Source organism: Notechis scutatus, chromosome Z (genome assembly GCF_049901735.1).
Source record: "Notechis scutatus isolate UNSWTSFEM ecotype Mainland chromosome Z, rNotScu1.2, whole genome shotgun sequence".
NCBI classification, from domain to species: domain Eukaryota; kingdom Metazoa; phylum Chordata; class Lepidosauria; order Squamata; family Elapidae; genus Notechis; species Notechis scutatus.
The window spans coordinates 95274393-95294041 of record NC_142025.1 but is presented as its reverse complement, the minus strand read 5'-3'; the positions used below and the strand labels follow the sequence as shown (position 1 = coordinate 95294041).

Here is a 19649-nt window from a genome sequence, read left to right as displayed (position 1 = left end):
GTGTAAATCTGCATGCTTTAGGCTATACACTTAAGTGTAAGCCCTAATGAATTCATTTTAATAGTAACTTTATTAAAGATTATAAATTACAGCAACAAAAACTAATACACACTAAAGAATTAAGAATAAAAAGAAAAAGTAGAAGGTACAGAAAAGGGAAAAATAGGAAGAGAAATAAAAAAGGAAGAATATAGTAGAGGGAAGAGAAATGCATAAGTGGTTATCTACTTCATCACAATAAATATTTTTAGTAACTGATCATCTCCTTTTAAAATACAACAAATGATATCCTCTTCCTATATCTCATCTCTTATCTATAAACAAAACCATAAAAGACTGTCTTTCTAATCCTGGTGTCATAAAAGGATACAAGAAATAGCATATATATTTTGATCTTGATCAAATAAACCAACTTTATATTCCTTCCTTTTAAGTCTAACAATCAATCTTCAGTTCATTGAAATAATATCATAGAATTTGATTTTTTTAAAAAAATCATTATTATTTCTTTCTCATGAGGTTCTTAAAAACTTTAGCAAAACTCTTTGTAAATCCAATACAGGAAAATTATCCAAGTTTCTCTCTTGGTTCATAGTTTGCATATCCCTTTTAATTATCTATATATATAAAAGCGAAATACCACTCACGCATCATCACAAAATCTCCAGAACTGTAAAGCCTACAAACTTGAAATTTGGCACATATGTTCCTCTTGGTTTCTAGGTGTTCACTAAGAAAGGATTTTTTGAAATGACCATCAGAGCATTAGTATTTCGTATATTATTATTAACATGCTTTGATGCTAAGGAGTTCTACTCTCGCTCCCCACCTGAAAGAAATCTGTTCCAAATGCAAAACACAAGCAGAGGAGAGGAGTTTCAATTTGAGAGCACCGAGCAGGTTTAGTACAGAACGGTTCAGCTAAGCCACGCCCAGGTTCCTTGCTGTCTCCTTCTTGCTCACACAGCAAATATTGTTTCAGTTTCCAAATAGCCCTCAACTCTCTCACACACTGACAGGATGCTAGCTAGATAAACACCGATGGATGCTGGTAGGCAGAGACAGAATTTTTTCCCCCTTATTTTCCTCCCCAAAAACTAAGCCAGATCATATAGTTTCATAGCAAAGCATGGGTATCCAGCTAGTTAACACATAAGCTGGTTGCTTTTTTTTAAGTCCAGTGTAACATCTTTCTTCTTATTCTCAGTCTCAATCTTGTCAAGTAGAATTTGTTCTTCTTCCATAACATCTCTTAGACACAATCTCCATAGAGGCAAATGACAGTCTAAAAAATAACTTTCGAGACCATTATTCAGAAATATTTATTTATCTAATTTTATCCCAATTATCTAATTCCATATAATTTATCAAATTTTAGCTAATTTATATAACCACCCACCTCACAAGTCATTCTCACAATATACAACAAAACAATATGTCCAATGTTCTATAATTTTAAATTGAGTTTAAATGTTCTTCTCCTTTAATTGTAATCTTGAAGTCCCTGTAGTGTCCAGTTTTTATTTTTTTTTAAAATCAAACCAAAAACATTTTTCCACAGTAAGCCTAATGAATTTGCCTAATGGGATTTATTTTAGATAAGCATTTAGGAGACGATGTAGTTATCTTTCTGTCTTTGATTTCACAGATAGATGTTAATTTTGGTTGTTCATCTGCACAGATGCATGAAGATTTTGCACACAATCATGAACATATTCACGCTCATGCATACCTACATCTCCTCCAGGGTAGCTTAAGTTTCACAGGCACACTGAATGAATTTCGTGCTTTCCTAATTCAAATCTTAATACTGAAAACTCACCAAACAATTGTAGATCGTTAGGAATCCAATCATTCCAAGAAAGGAAAAACAAGAAGAGTCATATGCACCCCTCTTCTTCCATTATATTATTGTGACATTGTCAACAGAGAAGAAAACAATTCAGGAAATGCAATACTCATCCTTGAAACACAACCCATGTAGTCTCTAGTTGCCATGTTTCCCTTGGGAATGTTGTTTGCCATTATGTGACTGAAACCCGAGAATGATTTTCCTAAGTATTTTAGAAAGAAAGCCATCATTTCTAAGCTTATAATAAAATGGTCCAATTTTTATATATATATATATACAGGGGATGCTCCATTTTGTACACCGGAGCAGTATAAGGAGTGTGCAGAGCCTGCACTAGGTAAGTTCTATCACCATCAGGACGGTTTATTTCTTCTAAGCTGATATTTCAAAAGGATCCCATTTCAGACTAGGAATATATTGTTACAGAATATGTTACATGAGAATGAAAGTTCCTCTGCATACACGCAGAGGGTGTCTTGACAAAACCAAGCAAATATCAGCTGCCTCCTTGAAGAAGGGTTTGTGCAAACCTTCCATAGAAATGACATGATTCAATTGCAATGTAACTTGTTTTCCCAGAACTTGCAATTTTTGCCTGTGATGGCCCTTGGCAAAAACTAGGAAGAATTTGAAGAATGAAATTCACACAAATTCCTCTAAGTTTGTGATTAAATGTGCAGTGCCCAAATTCAGTTTTTCTCCTTAGTTGATCTAAGGAGGTGAACATTTTTGCTTTGAAATTCATTAGAAACATGTACTGTAAACTCCCATAGGTGCTTTTTCAGGGACTTTCTTGTTTTTTCTTTTTCTTTTGAAGATGTTTCATTTCTCATCCAAGAAGCTTCTTCAGTTGGTCATTTGCATCTTTTTAGAGGGTCGTTGAAGTATCTGGAAGTTTATCTGTGTCCTCAGGGTCACCTGAGTAGTGCTCCTGGTTCCTGTAGTCTTCTTTAGAAAACCATTCCTGCTCCCACATTATTTCAAGGATGTTCATCCCAAATTGTATAGCCAAAAGTCTGTAGAGAATAACGTGGGAGTAAGAATGGATTTCCAGAGAAAAAAAATTGGAGACTACAGGAACCAGGAGCACTAGTCAGGTGACCCTGAGGACACGGATAAACCTTCAAGTGCCTCTAAAAGGATACAAATGACCAGCTGTCTGCAAGGAATATAAATACTCTCATTCCCCACTATCCTGTCAGAGGTTTTTTGGATGAGAAGTGAAATGTCTTCAAAAGAAAAAACAAGAATATCCAGTTACCTCCTGAAAAAGCACTTTTGGGATAACTGTGACCTAGATGGCTGATAATCTCTACAGACATGTGTTGTAAAGAATTCTCATCAAGACAGAATTCAAAAGCAAGATTTTATTTTTGAAATTTCAACTTTATGAACACCTCTAGGCAGCTGCAGTATTAACATGGTATCTATTTAGATTTACATCTCACTCATTCTTCATTCTTCTATGATATCTTTATTCATATAGTAGTTTGTTCCACAAGTCAGATGATTTCTGGAGTAGGAAAGGAAAGAATTGGGCACTCGTCAGCTCTGCTTAACACTATAACCTCCCAAAGCCAGTTTTGTTCCTTTGACCTTGGATCAGTGCATCCTGAACTCAAAATTGAGGGCTTGGGACATTTCAAATTTGAGTTCGGCACACATTTGGAATGATGAGGGCAGCTGTTTCAAACTCCATATTTAGCATTTTGAATGTAAATCAGGTGTTTTTTAGTTTGTTATATGTGTGTGCGTGTGTGTGTGTGTGTGTATAGATATAGAGATAGATAGATAGATAGATAGATAGATAGATAGATAGATAGATAGATAGATAGATAGATAGATAGATAGATAGATAGACAGACAGACAGACAGACAGACAGACAGACAGACAGACAGACAGATATACTGTGTTTCTCACAAAATAAGGCCGGGCCTTATTTTTTTTTGACCAATGAAAAAATGGCAAAGCCGCCTTTTCGGGGGTGACTTAATTTCCTCCCCCACCTAGAGCGGCCCATACGCACGTACCTCGCCACAAGGCTGCTTCTATCAGCCGACAAAAGCTCCCCGAAGGCAGAGTCCCCAGCCGCTTCAGGGCGTGACGTGGCTGCCCATGTCCCCTCACCTTTAGGCAGTCTCTTTTGGACGATGGAAGCTCCCCAAGTGCAGTCACCAGTCACTTCGATCGGCCGGTAGAAGCAGCCTCACGGCGAGGGGAGTGTGTGTGTGCGCTCGACCCTCATCAACACTCATCTCCAGAACAAAATGCTTAGCCAACGAACAACACCTAAAAACCGAACTACACACTCTCACTAACGTACTAACAGCCAATGGATTCCAAAAAAAGAAGATTACCCACCTAATCCAAAAAGAAACCCCAACCAAAATCCAAGACAGAGAACAAGAGAACAGCAAAGCCCTCCTCCCATATATAAAAGGCACTACAGACAAAATCAGCAAGATCCTCCAAAAACACAACATTAAGACAGCATTCTGCACAAACAGAAAAATATCCACCATCCTAAGAAACCCTAAAGACAGAATCGAGTTAGAAAACCAAGGAGTATACGAAATCCCTTGCACCGCCTGCCCCAACACATACATCGGACAAACCAACAGTAGAATTAGTGCACGCATTGAAGAACACAAGAACTCAATCAAAAAAGAACTGACCTCTTCCCTGGTCCAGTACCTCAAAGCCACAGGACATGAGATTGATTTTAAAAATACCAGAACTATCGCCAAAACTCAAAACTTCAACAACAGAATAATCAGAGAAGCCATAGAGATAGAAAAACGCCCACACAGCATGAATAAACGAGATGATACCTCCCGCCTACCAGCCATTTGGAAACCCGCCCTCATTAACAAACGAGTACCTAACATGAAGAATGACACCAGACCCACACCCACGAAGGCCACACAAGATGCTACCACCACATTTCCACGTAGAAAGCAGATTCACACCCACACAGATGATGAGACATGACCACGGACCAGAAGCCATACCGCAGCTGCATCACTACCCGCTTGAAAACCCTCCGACCCATACATGAAGCGAACTGACGCCTAACATGAAGATGTGGCATGACCACAAATGCGAAGCCAAACAACAGGATCACAGCTCACCAGCTCAAATCCCCCAACAACTAAGACTAACCTTAACACAGCCAAGCTCCCACCTGAACAGAGCACACCCCCAGCCAATCAGGACACAGCCAACCCCCCCAACCAATCAGATCACAGCCAGGACCCCACCAATGAGAACACACCCCAGCCAATCAGAACACAGCCAAGCCCCCACTCAATCAAGCCTCACTCCTACTGGCAGTTAAAAGAAAAAACAGCTGCAAGCTCACATTACTCCAAGAAGCACAAAGCCGAAGACACAAGCCTGAAGATGACGAATGAGATTTCGTCGAAACGTCGCCAAAATACTTCCAATTTTACGCGGGAGAAAACCCAAATAACCAAAGATCCATATATATATATATATATATATATATATATATATATATATATATATATATATATATATATATATATATATATATATATATATTCTTACATTTTCGTGGGTACTTACATGTATGGTATTCAGCTTTGTTTGGGTATTTACTCACATCATTATAGTTGTGCTTTTAAAGTTGTAGCAACGTTTCGGCAGAATCTCATCTGCCATCATCAGGCTTCTGTATTGTGTTCGTCTGTGAGTCAGACTTTTACAGTTGTTTCAGTTTTAAATTTGGGGCTAGCCTAGTGCTGTGCCAGAATGGTTTTTTCTTCATCCTGATTGGTTGGGAGTCTTGGTCTGAGTTTATTGGTCTTGGAGTTTGCTGTGTTCTGCTTGATTGGTGTTTCTAATATCTTCTGTCTGTTTTGTGGCTTTTTTTGTGTCTTGATTGGCTGGCAACATTGTGTTCCTGTATTGGAGGCTTTTAGTGCAGCTTGGCTCTGAGTAAATGGACGGCTATCATTTGTTAGGAAGCTAGGTTTCATCTGGGTGCCTGGTTGGTTTGAGCTGGAGGTATCAGGGGGAATCTGTTTGTGCCCAGGTGTTTGCCTGGCTAGTGGTGTGGAGATTTTTTGTTTGTGAGTGCAGGCTTCCAAATGATTGACAGTCTGGTGGAATCATCTCTTCTATTCATGCTTTCAGGTCTTTTTTCAATCTCTATGGCTTCTCTGATAATTCTGTGGCTGGGGTTTTCTATAGTGGCTAGGGTTTTGGTGCCATTGAAGTTGATGCTATGACCTGTGGCTTTCATGTGTTGGACTAGCAAGGAAGTGTGTTCCAGCTTCTTTACTGCATTTTTGCGTTCATCCAGGCGGGTACTTATTCTTCTATTGGTCTGTCCAATGTATGTGGCAGGGCATGATGCACAGGGGACTTCATATATGCCTTGGTTTTCCAGGTCAATTTTATCTTTGGGGTTTCTAAGGATGGCTGCTATTTTTCTGTCTGTTTTGAAGGCAATCTTGATGTGATGCCTGTGTAGTATCTTACTGATTTTGTCTGTAGTACCTCTTATGTAGGGCAGGACAGCTGTTCCATAGGTCTGTTCATCTTCTAGGTCTCCATTATGTCTCAGTGTGTTTTTGTGGATCAAGCCGGTGATTTTGCTTTTGTGGAAGCCGTTGGCTGTCAGTACTTTAGTCAGGGTGCATAGTTCAGTCTTTATGTGTGTCTTGTCTGTCAGGCGTTTGGTTCTAGCAATTAGTGTTTTGGCCACGGAGTTTATCTGTGCTGGGTGGTGGTGGGATTGGGTGTTGAGGTAGCAGTTGGTGTGTGTTTTCTTCTGGTATATGGTGTGCCCTAGTGTGCCATCTGTTTTTTTTTTTTTTTGTAGATTAGTACATCTAGGAATGGTAGTTGTTTGTTTGTTTCCGTTTCCATGGTGAACTTGATTTTGGGGTGTGTGCTGTTTAGGTGTGTTAGGAAATTGTTTAGGTTTTCTTTTCCATGGGGCCAAATCACAAATGTGTCATCGATGTATCTTAACCATAGTTTGGGTTTGTGGGTGGCATTAGCCAGGGCTCTGGATTCGAATTCTTCCATGAACAGGTTTGCAATGATGGGTGACAGTGGTGATCCCATGGGGGCTCCTTCAATTTGCTTGTATCTTTGTCCTTTGTATATGAAATATGTGTTGGTTAAGCAGTGTTCTGTTAGTTCCATGAGGTGTTTAGCTGGTTGGTATTTATTTTTGATGATTTCAAGAGTTTCTTTTATCGGGACTTGAGTGAATAGTGAAACCACGTCGAAACTTACAAGCAGATCTTCTTGTTCCACGTGTAGATCTTTGATCATTTCCAAGAAGTAGTATGAGTTTTGTACATGTGAAGCTGCTGTTTCAGCATGGGGCTGTAGCTGTTTTGCTAAGTGTTTAGCTAAGTTTTGTAGTGGTGCTCCTCTGGAGCTGACTATGGGTCTGAGAGGTATTCCTTCTTTGTGTATTTTTGGGAGGCCGTATAGTTTGGGGCATCTGGAAGATTTTTCTCTTGGGATGATCGTCTGTTGGATCTCTTTGCTCATGTGGCTGGTTATAATTTTCTTCTTGTGTTTATGGGTTTTTATGTGGAGTCTTGGAGTAGGTCTGACATCTTCTAGATGCCCCAAACTATACAGCCTCCCAAAAATACACAAAGAAGGCAAAAATACACAAAGACCCATAGTCAGCTCCAGAGGAGCACCACTACGAAACCTAGCTAAACACTTAGCAAACCAATCAGGATGAAGAAAAAACCATTCTGGCACAACAGTAGGCTAGCCCCAAATTTAAAACTGAAACAACTGTAAAAGTCTGACTCACAGACGAACACAATACAGAAGCCTGATGATGGCAGGTGAGATTCTGCTGAAACGTCGCTACAACTTTAAAAGCACAACTATAATGACGTGGGAAAATACCCGAACAAAGCTGAATACCATACATATAAATACCCGTGAAAACTTAAGATATATATATATTTGTAAATTTCGGTTTCATTTATAAAGTTGCATAAAATTGAGTGTGGAGTATAATTTAAGAACAAGTTTCCATATATTACTGCAAAGAAAAAAATTGAAGGCAGAGGCTATTTCTGGTAGCAAGCTCACCATCACTACAGCATATAAATTGGACTTTTGATAGACTTTTTAAAAGGAGGAGAGAATTCATAATGGATTACCCTATCAGTGGCTTTTATTAGCTATGATTGTTAATAATAGAACTTTAATGAATGTCTTTGGTGAACAGAAAGAAGAACAATAGGTTCCCAGATATCTCTGCCATGAGTTACATAAAACATTCTTGGGACATTGCCCGAGCTATTACTGTGTGGGTATAAATCTGCCTTCTCCAAAAGCATATTCTACAAGTTCATGAGCGTATAATCCCTCTGATGTTGCCTGGGTGGGATCATGGGAATTATAGTCAACCTCAACTAAAAGGCATCATGTTACGTAATGCAGGTCTAGCTTAATCTCTCATCTCTCATCAACCTATCTGGTTCTTGCTTTGCCTTACAGTGCTTCTCGGTGAAAAGGGAAATGATTATTGTGAGTGCCAAACCCCATGCAATTTGACCCGTTACAACAAGGAACTGTCCATGGTTAAGATCCCCAGCAAGACCTCGGCTAAATACCTTGAGAAGAAGTTTAACAAGTCAGAGAAATATATCTCGTACGTAATCCTGGTTTTAAAAGGGCTGGAAAAATCATTTTATGAAGTAAAGTAAGCCAAAGGGAAGTTGTGTAATAAAAAAAAATTATCATGGTTATTGTCAAGTATCAATTAGGATTTGCTCATTTGGGATTCATTCAGGTATCAGTTTCCAGCTTTGTTAGATTTCAGAATTTCAGAAGCATGAGGTATTATTTGCTACTTGTTGAGGTAATTCCCTGTTAGGAGAATGAGCGCATACAGGGAGACGTAGTGAGAGTGGTAAAGAATAACACACAAACAGCACACAGATACACTGTACAGTAAATGTAGGTTTTTACTGCCAATAAACATTTAAGCAAAGTCCAAACAAGCAGTCCAAGTCATTCATAGGTAAAGCAGTCAGTTTTCAATTCAGGGATAATCCAAATACCAAAGTCCAGTATCAAAAAACAGTTCAGTAACAGACTTATATCAACGATCAGTAACAGTCATTTAGGAGGAACCGCAAAACTCTCCAACAGAAGGAAACACACTTCACTGAGACTAAACAACCCAGGTTTCTGGCTCCATCTTATGGCCATTTGTGGAACCACACCCAATTACAGTTTTAGCATTCTCTTAAAGATACAGTATTAAAATGTCTATCCTAGTTTATATATTTCCAACCCAAATAACTGTTAGGTGACTTACATTCCTAACACTACTAAGGCTACTAAATAAGCCACCAACCTGAACTTGAAATCAAATTCAGTCATAAAAATTTAGGGTTTCCAGAGTATCAAACAAGATTCAGTGTTAGAAGCAAGTACCTAATCAAACATAGATAGAAGACACAATCTAAAGTCTCCAGTTAAAGGTCAGGAGATCCAGAAGTAGGTACACAGTCAAAACAAGCAGTAAGTTAGAATAGATGCAAATGTTCTGTCCTTGCACTGATTAGATGAGATATATTGGAAGTCAAGATTTTATAGGACACCGTATCTTGGGTTTAGTCCATACAATCAATTATTGTATCCTGATAGGCTATTTTTTTCAATCAATATTCCTTGAAGCCAAGGTGCTTTGTACAAATGGTCAAATCAAAATCCACAGTCTTCAGACCTATATTTTAGACCATTGGTAAAATTATTAGCATGGTTCATTAGAGTCTGCACCTGACTATCAGTTTTGAGAATAGCAATAGCTTCAAAGAGTTACTGCCTCCAAATCATTGTTTATTGTGGGAAACAGAAAGACGGTACAATTCGATAGGACTGTAATTTTAGGCATTTTGTGAATTATAGCACCAGCATATATGGAAAGTGCCAGTTTTGAGAAGGGAGATCAAACCTAGTGAAGCATTCCTATCGTTTACTGGGACTTTGTGGCATCCTTCTTCTTCTCAGTCTCCAAGGGAATCAGGGTTGTCTATAAACAGTTTTTATTCTTAATCACCTGCTCATTTGCAACAAATATTCAAGAAAAGGGAGTGGATAAGTGAAGAGTGAATGTTCTGTTTATCAAGAAACTATAAGGGAGGAATGGGATACATGGGACCCTCTGCACCATTTGTGAATTTCAGTTGAACAACACTGGGAACACTGGCATGTTCTCCACCAATTACTTACTCTCAAGGAATGAATTGCTTCTTGTTGATGTCCTCCGGGCTACCTGTTTTCTTTCTTAGGGAGAATATACTTGTACTGGATATATTCTTCGAAGCTCTTAACTATGAGACCATTGAGCAGAGGAAAGCATATGAAGTGGCAGCGTTACTTGGTGAGTAAATATTCTGTGCACATACACAACATGCTTGAAGTTTGTAAACAATACGGAGGTCAGCCCCATGAACTAATCCCGGGGAACTCCTGTCAGTTGGTGAGGAACAACAGGAAACAGAAACAAAGCAACATGGGCACAGGGAGACAGAGAGGGACAAACCCAACAAGCCCTTAAGAAATGCTATAGGCAGCAAATGGCTCTCCTTATTACTTTGACCACTGAATAAATCTGATCCAGGAGTCTTTACCATCACTGGACTACTCTGGACTACAGGTAGTTCTCAACGCACAATCACAATTGAGACCAGAAATTTCATTATTAAGCAAGGCAATTGTTAAGTGAGTCACGGCCAATTTTACGACCTTTTTTGCCACTTTTACCACATGACTCTGCATCATCGTAAGTACTTAATTTTGATCACATGGGACGCTATGGTGGTTATAAGTGTGAGGACCCATTGTTAAGTCAGTTTTTTCAGTGTTGTGGTAACTTTGAACAGTCGCTAAATAAATGGTTATAAATCAAGGACTACCTGCATTATTATGGGGCTTCTATGCTGAGCTCAGAAAAATCTTGATTCCACCAGCTCAGAATCATAGTATGAATTCATGAAGTTTATGCCAGTCTGTGCAGGCAAAATGAGAACGTTGGAAAATGAAGATCTATCTGCTTGCACAACTTTAAATATTCCAAGTAAATCTATCTATCAGAAGAGTATCGTCCATGTCCGCTATTCTTATTTTCTTTTTTGGGCCTTATCCAGTCTTGATGTGAAGCTTTCTTAATTAAGGCACAATAAGGCATGTTTGAGATGGCAAGGAGGCTACGGTTCTTAGAAAATAATGAAACAATAAAGGAAAATAATAGAACAAAAATGAAACTTCATTTTTTTGCCAAGCAGGCAAAGAAAGATGAGACTAGAATCCATAACAGGGAGATTTCTTGCATCGGATCTTGGACTAATACAGGGTTGCACCTATCTCTTAAAGGAGACATACCTTTCTGTTGCTATATTTGAAATATTTGTTATTTGGATTTCCATTAATGTATCAAGTCTCTTTCAAAATCGTCTGGCCCTTTATTTAGGTATCCTAACTATGGGATTGCACCTCAAATCATAGAACCAGTAACACTATTGAAGAAGATGAGAAAATATGGGTTGCCATGATAGAAGCTCTGGTTTATCATCCATCTACCTAATAAATACTTAGGAAGTCAAATCCCAAACCTTGTATGAGTGAAAAGAACAGAGTTTGAGTTTTGGCTTGTGTGTCCAAAGCCTTTGTTGGCTGCATTTAATCATATCCCCTGTTGTCATGGAGATGTAAGCCTTTTATTTTCTAAACAATAAACAGAGATTTCTTCCTGTTTGTATAGAGATCATCTGTGATAATGACAGGAAAAAGAAGGGGGTATGTTTGTGTGCATACACTTCTGCAACAACTGTAGGGTTTTTTTTCTTTTATTACTTCTTTTCTTTAATCCAAACTCTTTCATTTATTTATTTTTAATTGACACTAATACCTTATGGCAATCCTGGCATAAGTCTTTATGTCTTTATCCTGTGCACTGAGATCTTGCTTTGGATAGGCTTTTGACCTGTTAAAATGAGGCATTATGTTCAAGCACCTGGCAGTTTAATTTAGTTTAACTCTTTGTTAAACTGGGGAAGAGGGAAGTACTATAGGAATTAGAGTAGGACCAGGAATGATCATATCTGGAATGTTGGAGAAAGTAAGTTGAAACTCTAATGAAGAGGAGAAGAGTGGCTTTAATTTTGTCCCAGGAGCCAATCAATGCAGAGTTTACTTACACAGCTGTAATTGGAAATCTAAAAACTGCATTGCTCTGGATCTTGGTTTTGAAAAAGAAATGGTCTATCCCAGTGGTTGCCAAACAGTGGCCCGTGGCCTGCTGGTGGTCTGCGAGAAAATTTGGGTGGTCCACAGAGAAATGTCACCCCCAAAGCACCCCCCCCCCCAAAGCAATTAATCCAGGCTGCGCAGGAACACAAGGCTGCACCGCCCACATGGACCATGGGAACACAAGGCTTGCATTGCGAACAACATGAGGTAGTGAGGGGAGGGTGAAAAGGACGGAGGGGGGAACCTGTCCTACTTGCCCCATGCACCTCGCCTGGCCACCAGGCTGCTGCTTTCTGCTTCTTCTTCTGCTTTTGGCTGCATGCAAGGAAAGCAGCAAGTCTTTCTTTCTCTCCCCAAACAACACCAGAAATGAGTCTTTGGGACCCTGCAAGGCATCCTGCTCCAAGAGGCTGCACCGGCAAAGACTCATTTCTGATGGAGTTTGGGGGAGAGAAAGAAAGACTTCTGCTGCTTCTGCTGCTTTCCTTGCATGAAGCCAAAAGTCTCTCTCTCTCTCCCCCCGCCCCCTGAGAATGGAGCTGGAAACGGTATCCTGTGATCCAAAGACCCTGGGAAAATCCCAAAAATAGTCTGCAAGAAAATCCCCCACCCCGTTTTCCTACCGATTGATCGTTCTTTATTTGGGATAGCAGAATACTGTCTGTCTGTCTGTCTCTTTCTCTCTCCCCCTGAGAATGGAGCTGAAAAGCAGGTTAGGAATGTGGCTGTCTTGGAGAGGGTGGGAGTGTGAGAGACCTGTATGTGTGTGTGTGTGAGAGAGAGAGAGGGAGGGGGGAGGGAGAAAGAGAGAGAACATCACCGCCAGCCCTCAAAGGTTAGATCGGATCTCTCTCTCTCTCCCACAACGTCAGCAAGCCACCGTCAGTCAAAATTCATATTAGTGGTCTGCGGGATTTAAAATTATGAGTTTGGTGGTCCCTGAGGTCCAAAAGGTTGGCAACCCCTGGTCTATCCTTCTAATAAGGAATATGTGATCTGGAATTCCATGCAGGAGGAAGAGGAGGCATTCTTTTTTCTTTACAGATAGCATAGAAATGCTCAAAATAGATTTTAGTTTACTTAGCTGAGGGGCCTTATTTCTAGTCCAAGCAATTTACTTTGATGTGCATTAAAATGCAAGATTAAAACATCTATTTCTGGGTTTTTTTTTCCACTTTCTTCCCCAGGTGATATTGGGGGTCAGATGGGTCTTTTTATTGGTGCTAGTATCCTCACTATTCTGGAAGTATTTGACTATATTTATGAGGTAAGTTGCAGCCTTTTCCTTGAAGTAGTGAATAAGGGCCATGTATTTTCATGTTGAGGGGTTGAAAGAACAGATTTCATCCATGGGCCTACTTTGATCCAATAGTATAATAAGCTCTGCAATCTTTGTTTTCTGAACATACATTTTGAAATCTTGAAACACAAAATCTAATCACCAAATTTTACATTTCTTCTACAAGGTTCAAAAATACCAAGGTTTAGAATATAAATTTGACTCTAGAAGGGTAGTACACATCCTGATGCTATCCTAAAACTATTTCCACTATATCTTTCTGCACGCACACAGACTAGTATGCATTTTAATTTAACTAAAAAAGCACCTGAGTAAGACATTAAATACACATTTTATGTTAACATGGATTTGTGTGTGTGTGTGTGTGTGTGTGTGTGTGTGGGTACTCAACTGCTTTGAAACTCATTGAATTGGGTACTCAACACACACACACACACACACACACACACACACACACACAGATATATTTCTGTGTTTCCCCAAAATACAACCTACCCTGAAAGTAAGTCCTAGCTTGATTTTTACACATGTGCCCAATATAAGCTCTACCCCCCCCCCCCCAAAATAAGCCCTAATTAAGAATGCACCCACTCCAGAGTGTACAGATAAAAATTAAGCTAGGGTTGGGATGGGGGAGTGGGGCTGCCCTACTACTTACCTTTGGACAGTTGCAGCCAGGCCTCGCACCACCCCGACACCTGCCTTGTTGGCCCATTTCTTCTGCAGCCAGCAAGGCTGGCAAGGCTTTCCTGAAGGCCTCTGTAGCTGATAAAAAAGCTCTGGATTGATCCAGTGCTCTGTTATTGGCTGCAAAGGCCTTCAGGAAAGCCTTGCTGGCCAAAGAAGAAGGCCTCTGACAGTGAAAAGGAGGCCAGGGCGACACGCAAAAGTGAGGTTAATCAGTGGATGACATCCCCTGAAAATAAGACCTGGTGCCTTTTGGGTGGCAAAAAATATATATAAGACAGGGTCTTATTTTTGGGGAAACACGATATGTGTGTATGTATGTATATATATATGTGTGTGTGTGTGTGTATATATACACATACATACATACACACATGCACATACACACATACACACACACAGGACCACAGCCTAATATCTTATCTGGCTTGGGATGAAGTGATGATGGGTTGGGGCTGTTATGAAAACTTTGGGTATGTTGAACCTATCTGAAGGATTAAGCAGTTTTTATCTTTGCTTTTCATCAGTTGGCATCAGAAAATTGCATCTGTCCAGAGAGAGAGAGACAGGAAAAGGTATCCAGGGGCTCTAAGCAGCCCGTGGATTATCCACTCCTGCTTTGCAGAGTTATTATAAGAAAACATGTGCCTTGATAGGCTGGTAGCTGTTAACATTTGCTCACATTTGCTGGTTAAGGGGAGAGGGGTTGCAGCACGAACAGAAAGCAACTGCTACCTGTTTTCTAAGCTAACACTGCTGGTTTGAGGGTGCTTTTCCTGCTTCTTCCGGATGCCCACTACCAACAAGAGCAATACCTGTCAGAGGTATCAGGTTATGCAGAGAGAAAGGGAAAGAGATAGAAACTGGCCCAGAGTGATTGAATCTGCGTTTTCCTAATCCGCATGCAGCACCTTAATGCCAACATCACACCGGCTTTCACAAAGGATTCCTTTCTACAAGTTTGATCGGTATAGTTTGCTCATTATTGTCCGGAAAAAAAGAGTGTTTTGCATGGAGATGCTGGGACTTGAGCCTGGAATCTACCGTATATACTCGAAATAAGCCGAGTTTTTCAGCCCATTTTTTGTGCTGAAAAACCCCCTCGGCTTATACTCGAGTCAGATTCCCTCTGAAAAAAAATGGTGTGGAGCTCCGGAGCTGGGCAGCCGCTTCCCTGCTTCCGTGTTTCCTTTGCAACTTTTAAGCATGGGGGTAATCGGAAGCAGAAAAGTTCTTGCATGAGGATATATTGTTTTTCTTTTTTAACTGTTTTTAGGGGGAAAGACCCACCGCCATGTGAGAATGCTCAGACACGAAATCTATCCACCCGAAAATAAGTGTGGGAGGGGGATTTTTAACAGAGGGAAGATGTAGGGAGAAGGCAAAAGCGACGGAAGATCCTTCAGGGGAAACTGAGGGGGAGACTCACCCTTGGTCCAGATGAGCCCCTTCCCCGCCCCTAAGGAAGCAGAGGCAGCCAGCAAGGGCAGGCAAGCCCCACTTCACGGATCTCCGTCCGTCTCGCCTCCCACCCACCCACCCAAAGCCACGAAGTCCCCCAATCGCGCAGCCCAGAATCGCCTCTCCCCTTAGGGGCAGCAAGGACGCCCGTGTTTCCCGAGACAAGAAGCTCCACCGTGCAATGAAAGCGCCCTGGCTCTAGGCTCGCGGGCTCAGAAACAACGCTGAGCCGAGGTCGCCTGCTCCGCTCAGCTGCTTTCCAGCCCCAGCTGCTTTCAGTCCGCCGGGAGGAAGGGGAGGAGGTGGTGGTGGCGGCTGCGTTTTTCTGAGCTCTAGGCTCTAGGCTCTAGGGCTCAGAAAACAATGCAAGCTGAGGTCGCTGGCCCGCCAGCTTCGCTTCCTCCTCCTCCCGAGCGGACTGAAAGCAGCTGGGGCTGAGGAAATGAAGCTGAGCGGAGCCGGCGACCTCGGCTCACGTTGTTTTCTGAGCCCGCGAGCCTAGAGCCTAGAGCTCAGAAAACAACGCGAGCCGCCGCCACCACCTCCTCCCCTCCTCCCGAGCGGACTGAAAGCAGCTGGGGCTGAGGAAACGAAGTTGAGCGGAGCTGAGACTCCGCTCAGCCGTTGTTTTCTGAGCCTAGAGCCTAGAGCTCAGAAAACAACGTGAGCCGCCGCCACCTCCTCCCCTCCTCCCGAGCGGACTGAAAGAGCTGGGGCTGAGGAAACGAAGCTGAGCGGAGCCAAAGCGACCTCGGCTCGCGTTGTTTTCTGAGCCCGCGAGCCTAGAGCCAGGGCGCTTTCATTGCACGGCGGAGCTTCTTGTCTCGGGAAACACCGGGCGTCGTTGCTGCCCCGAGGGGAGGGCGATTCTGGGCTGTGCGATTGGGGGACTTCGTGGCTTTGGGTGGGTGGGTGGGTGGGAGCCAGGACGTTGACTTTAAGCGCTGCCGACCAAGTGTTTCACAAATACCAGTGGGACCTCTGTCCACCACCACCCCTCCCTCTTTTGCCTCCTTCCTTCTGATCAATCAGGTTTTCCCAGTATTTGCTCACAGCTGCGTGCTAGGCGTTGAACGCGGGATTTCTGATTCCCCTTACATGCGCGTGGATATGCCGTGGGGCGCTTTCCAAACGCCCCACGGGCAGAGAACACTGACTTTCATGATAGTGAGATCATTTCCCAAATTACTTGATTCACTAACCCAAAGAAGAAGATGTTGATGACAGTGGGAGGCAGGTCACTCTCCTTGACGAAGCAAGAGCCGTTTATGATCTCTCTTCTCCAATACAGTCAAGCCCTTTCAGCATGCGCGATCCGCCCGCCGCTTAGCACTTGCAAATGCAAAAACCCCGGATTTTGCATTTGCAAGGTACAAAGCTGCGGCGGCAGATCGCGTGCTGGAAAGGGCTTGACTGTATTACGGGAGAGAGAGAGAGAGAGAGAGATCATAAGAACGGCTCTTGCTTTTTCTTGCAAGGGAGAGAGTGACTCCTGCCTCCCACTGTCATCATCATCTTCTTTTGGGTTAGTGAATCAATTAAACCTTTCATGATAGTGATATCGCTTTCCCAAATTTCCCTTAAATCAGGGAAGAAATCACAAAAAACCTTTGGACTGAGAATAAGTTCTGTTCCTACGATGCCATTTTTGTTCACTGCAGTGTGAAAAGTGTGAAAAACACACTTCTTTTTCTTCATCTTCTTGTTCCCTATTTACTGGTCTCTTTCAAAGAGGAAATTGTGAACATCAAACTTATTCTCAACTGTCCTAGTGAAAGTTTTTATTGGTATCTATTTTTATTTTTGAAATTTACCAGTAGCTGCTGCATTTCCCACCCTCGGCTTATACTCGAGTCAATAAGTTTTCCCAGTTTTTTGTGGTAAAATTAGGTGCCTCGGCTTATATTCGGGTCGACATACTCGAGTATATACGGGTACTCTATGAAAAGCAGGGATTCTTACATTCAGAAGTAACTCCCTTTCAAGCCTCACTGTGTGTTATTCTTGTGGAAGAGTGTGCTACACATTGTTTAGGATCCTGGAGAAAGTGTGATATACATTTAACTTAAAAAAAAGAAGTGAATAACAAATAAACCTTGGAAGGAAAAAGTGATTTGGAATCTTGGTTGCCACATCTACGGCTGGCTCTCTCCAGACTGGGGAATTCTCAAAAAGATACAGTTTAGGGTTGGGGTAAGATGTATCAGAAGCCAAAGCATCCTAACTTTACGACATACAACCAGCCCAATAAAAAGTAGAATTTAAGCTTGCCTTTTGACTGGCATCCCTGCAAGCAAAGGCAAAAATGAATAAATACTAGTCTATCCGTTTTCAGGTCTTGTTCCTGGACTGCAGTTAGTTGGATGCCCAAGCATAGGACAGGATAGGACCTCCCCAGTGCATACAATTTAGGGCCTGTTAAACAAAGCAGTTTCTGGGAACAGATTAGAAAATCATAGCATGATTCACTTGGTTGAATTTGGCAAGAGAATCTGTTGTGCATACAGGTTTGCCCTGCAACATCTGTCTTTCTCTGAGATAATTCAAATGCAGGGCTTTGAAACATGTTTCCCCCCCCCTCCCTTATTTTTCCTGGTTAGAGCAATATAATTATCTCTGGAAAGTAATCCTAAACTAAGATAATAATCGTTTGCTGAAAATTGCCCTCATGAGAGTTGCAGTATGGAAAGAAGAATTTTACAACATTAAAATTAAATCTTAGCATTGTTCCTTTTAACTTTTTTTTAAACAAAATGTATTTCTAGACTTTAAGAAAGCAAGAGGAGCCTTAGAAGTAGGTGAACAAAGCTAAATAAATTTTTAAATTCAAAAAAGAGTACTGGGTCAGACTTCTTATGCAAACAGGCTTCAGTGCCCTGAATTTACTAGGTGGATTAAGAATAAATAATTAATCCAACACAGTGCTATGTAAAGAAGAGGACCTCTCTTTCTGCTGCCAGAGGATTGGGATGTATCAGATTTTTGCTGCAACTGAGAATCTTATCTTTTCTCCTGTTTCTTTTAGCTGATCAAAGAGAAACTGTTTGATCTTCTTGGCCCAGAGGAAGAAGACGGAAGCCATGATGAGAATGTGGTAAGTAGGCCCACATCCCTGCCAGGACTCACAAAAGCAGAAGCCAACATATAGCACATTGACATATTCCTTGGCAGAGTCTATTTTCAATCTGGCAGGGGAGATGACCTTAATTTCTGCACAGAGTGGCACTGGGCCTCGAGTTTATGCTTTCTGCTTCAGTAGTTTACTCTCCAATCTCAGATGCAGCAGCTTCTTGTAGTTATTCTTATGCAGAAGGCAAAGTCATTTGCATTTACTCAGAGGGTCCTTTTTTAAATTCACATTGTACAGATTGACTTCTGGCTTGACAAAAAAAGCTCTGAGTGAGCTCTGGAGCAAATGGTCATCTGTTAATTAAATAAGGGATGGGCATAAGTTAGCTCTGGATAGCTTTATTTCTAGATCTCTAGTTGACTTGCATTGGCTTGGCAGGGATTTCTGAATAATAAATCCCATTTCTGCCCTATGTAATGCTGCTTAAATGAAGAAACCTTCCAAAAGGTGGATTCCTGAGAGCCATTCAAAATCACCATTTTGCATCACTTTGTGATTAGCTCTGATCCTGATTGATTCCATATCACCTTCTCTTAAGGCAACTGACTCATTTTTTTTCTGATACTCCTCTGATTTATTGAAAATTGCTGCAAAATTGGACATTTCCTTTGAATTACTAAGAACTCTGCAAAACTTGTAGGGAATACATTTTCCCATTGGCAGAACTCTTGAGTTGCCCTGGATCTTAGACTCCTGCACCCTACTCCACCCCAGCCAATAGAAGTTCTGTGCCTGGAGCTTGTTTCTCCCTATATGTATTGGTTAAAATTCCCCCTCTCCCCCACCCCCATTTTTAGTTGATTGCAAAATTGCAGGCATGGCAGCATTTCACCTTCACAGCTCACAGGGTTTTTTTTAAATGTCACAGAGGAATGGAAACAAAGCATGTAGAAAGTTTTTGGAAAATTTTAATGCTTACTGTTTATTATACAATTTATTTTATTTC

At 41.3% G+C, this 19649-nt stretch overlaps 1 protein-coding gene across 8 annotated transcripts in view; it reads left to right on the top strand.

The window, feature by feature from the left end:
• The window catches only part of ASIC2 (acid sensing ion channel subunit 2), a 565171-nt gene that overhangs the window by 542110 nt on the left and 3412 nt on the right, over window positions 1-19649 (top strand). For 6 of the 8 annotated variants that reach the window (XR_015745636.1, XM_087945507.1, XM_087945509.1 and 3 more), the window contains exons 5-9: window positions 2133-2189; window positions 8364-8517; window positions 10166-10257; window positions 13313-13392; window positions 18599-18667. Coding sequence is in view for 7 of the 8 variants with exons in the window: in XM_087945507.1 (XP_087801633.1) it covers window positions 2133-2189; window positions 8364-8517; window positions 10166-10257; window positions 13313-13392; window positions 18599-18667 (452 nt within the window). In the remaining variant the exon portion in view is untranslated. The remainder of the gene's footprint in view (window positions 1-2132; window positions 2190-8363; window positions 8518-10165; window positions 10258-13312; window positions 13393-18598; window positions 18668-19649) is intronic. The other 2 variants (XM_087945503.1, XM_087945508.1) reach the window with 1 other exon arrangement.